Source organism: Penaeus vannamei, chromosome 35, assembly GCF_042767895.1.
Source record: "Penaeus vannamei isolate JL-2024 chromosome 35, ASM4276789v1, whole genome shotgun sequence".
In the NCBI taxonomy this organism is placed as follows: Eukaryota; Metazoa; Arthropoda; class Malacostraca; order Decapoda; family Penaeidae; genus Penaeus; species Penaeus vannamei.
In genome coordinates, this window is record NC_091583.1 from 561,270 (window position 1) to 568,769 (window position 7,500).

General features: G+C 36.1%; 2 protein-coding genes across 5 annotated transcripts in view; one reads left to right on the top strand and one right to left on the bottom strand.

Annotated features, from left to right (window-relative positions):
• Nucleotides 1-7,500, top strand: part of WDR79 (WD repeat domain 79) — a 14,506-nt gene that overhangs the window by 6,623 nt on the left and 383 nt on the right. For all 3 annotated transcript variants that reach the window (XM_027369806.2, XM_027369807.2, XM_070114367.1), the window contains exons 3-11: nt 710-804; nt 1,226-1,349; nt 1,618-1,704; nt 2,568-2,704; nt 3,033-3,116; nt 4,096-4,211; nt 5,026-5,155; nt 5,634-5,763; nt 5,985-7,500. The exon at nt 5,985-7,500 is cut by the window's right edge and continues 383 nt beyond it. In XM_027369806.2, the coding sequence (XP_027225607.2) occupies nt 710-804; nt 1,226-1,349; nt 1,618-1,704; nt 2,568-2,704; nt 3,033-3,116; nt 4,096-4,211; nt 5,026-5,155; nt 5,634-5,763; nt 5,985-6,156 (1,075 nt within the window). In that variant the 3' untranslated portion in view covers nt 6,157-7,500. The remainder of the gene's footprint in view (nt 1-709; nt 805-1,225; nt 1,350-1,617; nt 1,705-2,567; nt 2,705-3,032; nt 3,117-4,095; nt 4,212-5,025; nt 5,156-5,633; nt 5,764-5,984) is intronic.
• The window catches only part of Bcs1 (Bcs1 chaperone), a 7,984-nt gene continuing 6,810 nt past the window's right edge, over nt 6,327-7,500 (bottom strand). For both annotated transcript variants that reach the window (XM_027369809.2, XM_027369810.2), the window contains exon 10: nt 6,327-7,426. In XM_027369809.2, the coding sequence (XP_027225610.2) occupies nt 7,226-7,426 (201 nt within the window). In that variant the 3' untranslated portion in view covers nt 6,327-7,225. The remainder of the gene's footprint in view (nt 7,427-7,500) is intronic.

The following is a 7,500-nucleotide window of genomic DNA, read 5'->3' on the forward strand; positions in this document are numbered from 1 at the left end:
CTCCTCCTCCTCCTCCTCCTCCTCCTCCTCCTTGTCCTCCTTCTTTGACAACAAAAAATTGGGGTATTAATTTTTATTATTATTTTTTTATTTGTTTGTGTATTTTCTCAAAATATTTAAGTTTGAAAATAAGTTTAGATTTTAAGGCGCATGATTTTGCAATGGTAGCAGGAATATTATGTCCAGAACTCTTGAATTATCTTTCAAAGTAGCCTACATTGATATAGAAAATTATACCAATTGTATTTCTCGGTGTACACAAGTACTTACCAAATCAGTCAATCAGTTAATGAAGGGTAATGCTGATGGGGGCACGTAGCTGCATCCACCCTTCGTTCTGACCTTCGAAGGTCCCTCATGGGGGCCAGCTAGCCAAAGCCTATCTCTTGACATAAGTATATATTTTTTACTCATTTTCTAACTTTATGCAGGTGTCATTATTGTGTAAAGGAATGGAAAGCCAAAGAAGAAAGAAAATAGTTCTTCCTGTAAAACTAATATCAGTTTGAAGGGTAAGAGATATGATTTGAGTAAAGTGCAGTTTAGCTTTCCAAAATGTTTTTTTCAATTATTAATTTTCTGTAGCTTCTTATTAACTTCTCATTAAAGGTTACCGTCTCTTTTTGTGTTGATCAGCTTTATCTCACAAAAAAGATGGTGAGGATTATGTATACATGCAATTTTCTATTTGGTTTAAATTTTATTCTAGGTCTCCTGATGGCTCATGCTTGTTGGTCGGAAGTGTGGACAAGAAGCTGCGCCTCTTCAACCTTCCAAATCCAGTGGCAATGGGACAATGTTTAGGTCAGGAAAATGTGAATCTGGATCTCCCCTCAGGTTGATATATCATATTGAGATCTTTAAGGAATTAAGAATTGTCCCTGCTGACCTTGTTGTAGTTGTCACCACCTTTTTTTTGTCTCATATCAGTACTCTCAGGCTTTGGATCTTGCTTAATAAACTTCTCACATTAACTTCCACATATTTTAATGCCTGATAGATAATTGTATTTACTCAATTAGGAATAGAGGTATAAGGTAAGAGTAGACCATGTGATGAAAATTATAGATTTGTAATGTAATGCATTATTTTGTAGAATAAACTATAATGATAAGAAACAATATTTATCCAAGTACCTCTTAGAACAAAAAAATCATAACTAGAAGTGTAGTGTAAGCCAGTCACTGGATTTTTTATACATTTTCCCTTTATTTCCTCCCAAAAGATGAATCTTGGCAAGCAGAAAGTGAACGATACAACCTACCAGCTGTTACAGTCCGGGAAAGAGAACTCATCTATGATTATGCGTGGTATCCTCACATGCGCTCAGATAATCCTCAATCTTGCTGGTAAGTTTATATAATTTAGTCTCATTTTTGCTGAAGGGATTTGTAATGTAATTGGTATTAAGAGTTGGGATGATATAAATTGAATATGGCATTTTGAAGTTTGTGATTAAAATGGACTGTACTGATTTGAGGAGTGAATTGTAAGAGTTTATATAATAGTTGTATTGCTTATATATGAAGTAATAGTTTATATATGTACATATGTATATTTATTTGCCAGTTCAGCAAAATATTGAAGAATCTCCCTGTAATGGATTTATATCTTTAGTTTTGCAGTGACTTGTCGTGATCAGCCAGTCCACCTGTGGGATGCCTGGAATGGAAATCTTGTCTGCAGTTATCAGTCCTATGATCAGTGAGTCACTCAGTGTAATTTTTAATTTCTGCCGCATATGTAGATATGAATGGTCTGTGGTTTTGGTTCTGTGTAAAGGGTTTGTTAGTTATCAAATGTATATTTGTTGCTGTTTTTCCTTCCTTTGACAGACTTAAGGAAACATATTACTCATTAAGTATGCATAATATATTTATATTTTGCACACACACACACACACACGCACGCACGCACGCACGCACGCACGCACGCACGCACGCACGCACGCACGCACGCACGCACGCACGCACGCACGCACGCACGCACGCACGCACGCACGCACGCACGCACACACACACACACACACACACACACACACACACACACACACACACACACACACACACACACACACACACACACACACACACACACACACACACACAAAAAATATATACATGTGTGTGTGTGAACGAAATATAAGATGTTATTGAATAATATACCCATTAATTGTCAGTACTTAATCATTGCACTAAGATATAGTTTTGTAAAAGGCAGATTTATTAAAAGTATACTTGTTTGTGGGTGCTTCAAATTTATGGTAACTGTAACCTTATGACCCTCAATTAGTTCATAGTGGTGAGTGGTTTATGAATGTAGATCATGTGTACAAAAAGGGGATAAAAAATTAATGTATTTACTATATATATATATATATATATATATATATATATATATATATATATATATATATATATATATATATATATATATATATATATATATATATATATACATACACATACACATATTATAAATATTTATTTATATATATACACATTTTCTTTATTTATCCTGAATCTTAAATACCATTAAAGATGCAATATTCAATGGTATTTTAACAGCTTGGATCAGTTGGTTGCAGCAAAGAGTGTCGGATTCAGTTTGGATGGATCCATGCTTCTCTGTGGCTTCAAGAAAACCATCCGAATATTCCACACAAGTCGACCTGGCAGAACTTTTGAAACCATTGATGCTAAAGGTTGGATTCTGGCAAAATTAATTATTTTGTTGAGATTATATTTAGGTTCATGTACAAACTATACGTAAAAGTGTAATGTTTTTTTTTTATTTGGAGTGTGACGTTCATGATGAAGGTTTAACTTTTAATATTGTCTATTGTTATTATTATTATGTATTCATTTTTTTTTTTTTTTTTTACCACTCATGATGGTTATTAATGACTTTATTATTACCTGTTATTATACAAATTGTTAAAGGAGGGCATCACATGTTCTGAACTTCCCCTGTAAGTCAGGTAAATCAAAGTATTTAAATAAAACTGTTAACTTTACTTCGTCTCTTTTCAGGTCAGCCGGGAATTATATCATGTATGGCCTTTAACCCACGACTGCCAAACATCTTTGTTGCTGGGAGCTACCTTGGCAATTTAGGTGAGTTTAGGAAGAGACAAGGGAATGAAGGATGGGACGAAGGAATAAAGGAAAGAAATGAATGAATGAAATTTATTACAGGAAGGAAAGAAAGAAAGAAGGAAGGAATGGATAGGGGAGGAAGAGAGGGAGGAAGGGACGGGGAGAGGGAGTGAGGAGCGGGGTTGGGGAAAGAGAGAGGGAGAGAGAGAAGGAGGGAGAGAGAGAAAGAGAGAGAGAAGGATGGAGAGAGAAAGAGAGAGTAGGAGGGAGAGAGAGAAAGAGAGGTAGTAGGAGGGAGAGAGAGAAAGAGAAAGAGAAGGAGGGAGAAAGAGAAGGAGGGAGAAAGAGAAAGAGAAGGAGGGAGAAAGAGAAAGAGAAGGAGAGAAAGAGAGAGAGGAGGGAGTAGAGAGAAAGAGAGAGAGGAGGGAGTAGAGAGAAAGAGAGAGAGGAGGGAGTAGAGAGAAAGAGAGAGAGGAGGGAGTAGAGAGAAAGAGAGAGAGGAGGGAGTAGAGAGAAAGAGAGAGAGGAGGAGGGAGAGGAAGGGAGAGAGAGAAAGAGATAGAGAAAGAGAGAGAGGAGGGAGAGAGAGGAGGAGGGAGAGAGAAAGAGAGAGAGAAGGACGGAGAGGAAGAAGGGAGAGAGAGAAGGAGGGAGAGAGAGAAGGAGGGAGAGAGAGAAGGAGGGAGAGAGAGAAGGAGGGAGAGAGAGGAAGAGAGAGAGAAGGAGGGAGAGAGAGAGAGAGAGAGAGTAGGAGGGAGAGGGAGAGAGAGGGAGAGGAGGGGGAGAGAGAGAGAAGGAGGGAGAAAGAGAGAGACAGAGACAGACAGGGAGAGAGAGAGAGAGAAGGAGGGAGAGAGAGAGGGAGGAAGGGAGAGAGAGAGAGTGAGAGAAGGAGGGAGAGAAAGAGAGAGAGAGAGAGAAAGGTAGAAGGAAAGAGAGAGAAAGAGAAAGAGAGAGTGATCTTGATCACAAAGTTTTTGTTTTTCTCTATCAACAGGGTTTTACAACACTAGAAGGAACAATCTTTTCTGTCGACTAGATGGATGCACAGGAGGCGTTACACAGGTTGCTTTCTCGTCTTGTGGAATAAAATTGTTTACTGGAACACGAAAGGTAATGTGATTTTGTTTCCTTTAAAAGTTTTGTTTTAATGAAGAGAGGTTAAATTGGCACCATTATCATTATTGTAGATACAGTCTTTATTTTGTTTATGTTATTAAACTTCGTTGATTTTGCTTTTGCTCTTTTTCTGGTCAAGATCATCATTATCTTTATTATTAGTATAATCATTTCAACAGTATTATAATATTTATGATCATTATTGGGACATAACAATTAGGAAAACTTGCTATTGCATGTCTCAAGGATATTTTTATTATGCATTGAGCTAATCCATTAACTTGTATCCTTAGCGCAGGACAGGGCTCTATATAAATGGTTACGGATTATGACACATTTCATTACCCCTCTCTTTGAGCAGTGATTCCGACTATAAGAAATGTAATTATTAACTTAAAGATAATTACTTCTTGTCATTGATAAGAACTAAAGAAATTCAGTTGGTTTAGATTTTAAAATATTTTTCAATAATAGCTTGTTAAACTGTGATACATTTGAGTGGAAGTTAATTCCAGGTTGGTTACCTCTCCCAAATGTGATTTTTAAGGCCTCATCCATAAGTATTATTTTAAAAGTTAGTTTCCCTTTTGCTAATTTTCTTTGGGACAATTTCCTGTGAGGAAAGGTGAAAACTGAAGACTAAGACTAAATATTATTTTGATTTCATTGCATCACCTTTCCTGAAGCCATTGGGCAAATCTTGGATTATTTTCATTACTACCAAGATCATAATCTTTATTTTCCTTTTTATATGTTAAGTTTCATATTATTTACTTTCCTTCAGGTAATACCACTACTTCTGTTACAGGATGATGAAATCCTTTGCTGGGACATAAGGAAGTTGGGGACTATTCTGTATAGTTTGAAGAGGGAGATCAGCACAAACCAACGAATCTACTTTGATTTAGAGCCAGAACTTTGCAGATACCTTGTATCTGGTGAGATTTTTCTGTGTATTGTGGCATAGTTATATGTTATAAGTTGTAGCATTGATACTTTCTGTGTTGGTAAATTGTGCAGTGATGTCGGAAATCATGTGTTGCTTGTGGCAGGACCTGACTTGTATTGACTTAATCATCCAGCTGAATGAGAAACTAGTATGATAAAAGAAGGTTATGTCCTGGAGTTAATTATTTGCTTCAGGATATTGTTTGTGTTTTTTTATGGTGTGAAGTGTATATTGTCTGTAAATAACCTGTGTGTATGTGTATGTGCATGCGTGCGTGCGAATATAGAATATGTTTGGGACACTAGCATTTTGTTTCAGATTATTCTCACAAAAGCAAGCTTCTGTAATGGAACTGATGATTTATTAAAGAAGAAAAAAATACATTGATATTGTTTGATCAATAAATATCATGTAAAGATCTCTCTTACATTGTTTTTTTTTCATCTGTGCTTATTCCTGTGCTACAGGAGACACAAGAGGCAAGGTACTGAAATGGGATTTAGATCAGCAAGGAGTAGCAGAATGTGGTGATAGTGTGCCAGTTCTGCAACCTAGCGCATCTTTTCCGGCTCATAAAGACTGCTGTAATGGAATAAGGTAAGACCAAAGAAAAGTGGGGGAAAAAAAGGTTTGCTGTTTTGTTATGTTGATCATAAATAAGTGTTTCTGACAATTTCTTGAGCATTGTGAAATATTTCTTTAGACCAATGAAATTTAACAATTACCATGCTAATCTTTATATAATTATGTTGTTATAGTTTTGCATGTCATTCAAATATGAAATGATACAGGTCTATGTCTGTCTGTCTTATTTACAGCCTACATCCTTACAATGCCATCTTAGCAACCAGCTCTGGCCAGAGGCACTTCCCAGAGCCAGTGGAAAGTGATTCCAGTTCTGATGAGAGTGTGTCGAAGCCCATGTTTTCCAAGAAGAAAATCACACAAGAAAACACTGTGAAATTATGGTGGCTTGGAGGCCGAAGCTAAAGCATTCCAATTGCCAATGATATAATTAGCTATTTGTAAAGCTGGACTTTAACAAAGAAAAGATGCTTTTTGTTTATGGAACTTTGAAGAAAGTTTCTGAACTTCTACTCTTTTTTTACTTGAAAATATGAAAATGGCCAAAAAAATAACAGGGAATGATTACATTTGCCTTGTTCCATATTTTATTTTATGGGGAATAAAATATTTCAAACCCAATATTAATATAATTATCCATTAGGTCTAGTTTATCAAAATTATGTGATATTTGTAAAAGTGATCTAATTGAAATGAGGAATTTGTATTTTATTAATATTCACAATGTGTGGTACTGTAGCGTAGAACCTGGACAAAGTATAACCCAGATTCCACTACAAAAACCCAGCCAAAGTCGCTGAGCTCCTTTCCAGTTCCCCAGCCTCCTATTTAATTTACATTATAAATACATTCCCCTGCCCAGACACGGACAAGCTGGCTTCAAAATGCTGTGACAGCATAATATTTTCTAAGACAATCATGAGCTATAGGTCAAGGGGCAGCAACCTATGCTCCACAGACTGAATCCAGCCTGCCATGTGCAATAATTTGTCCCTCAGTATTGTTGAGACCTTTAAGTGACATCAAGATTGTACAGATTGATGAATGTATCCTTATGAAATATTACTTCTTAAAAGAAACAGTATGTCTGCTTCTACTTCTATTATTTTTGCAAAAGTTTATCACCATTGGCATATATAGTTTCATATAAATAATCTATAATCAAATCAAAGGTACTGATGTTCTGTTCTTTTTTATGATATGATGAGGATAAAACTTGTCCACTCTCTTAAAATATTACCTTAATATGTTCACCAATACATTCCACAGGATTTAATAAAAGGATTTTTTTTCTTAATAATACATGCATTCATTTCAGTTCTTGACACTTGGAAACAGATCACGATAGTTTCTAACATAAAAATTTATATTTACATATGTACACATTGCACAAGCGACAACTTTTTACAAAATAGACTTCTTGTCCTTACTTACATCCACACACCCTTACATACATAATTTCAGTCTCATCTTATCACTTATTCTTCTTAGCCTCTGCTATTTCATTAAACTGACTTCCAATATTTTCTATATCCCCATCCTCTTTCGGTATAAATGTTTTAATTTGTGCCATCTGGATAACGTTATGCACAGCTCCCTGGGGGTCATCTTTGTAAATCATGAAGTGTCCTTGTACGGCTGCTGCACTCACCGACACTCCCAAATTCTTCACAGCCTGAAACAGTAATTGTGGTCAGTAATTGTGGTAATTAAGACCCTTGATGCCAGGCAGAAAGGCCAAGATCACCT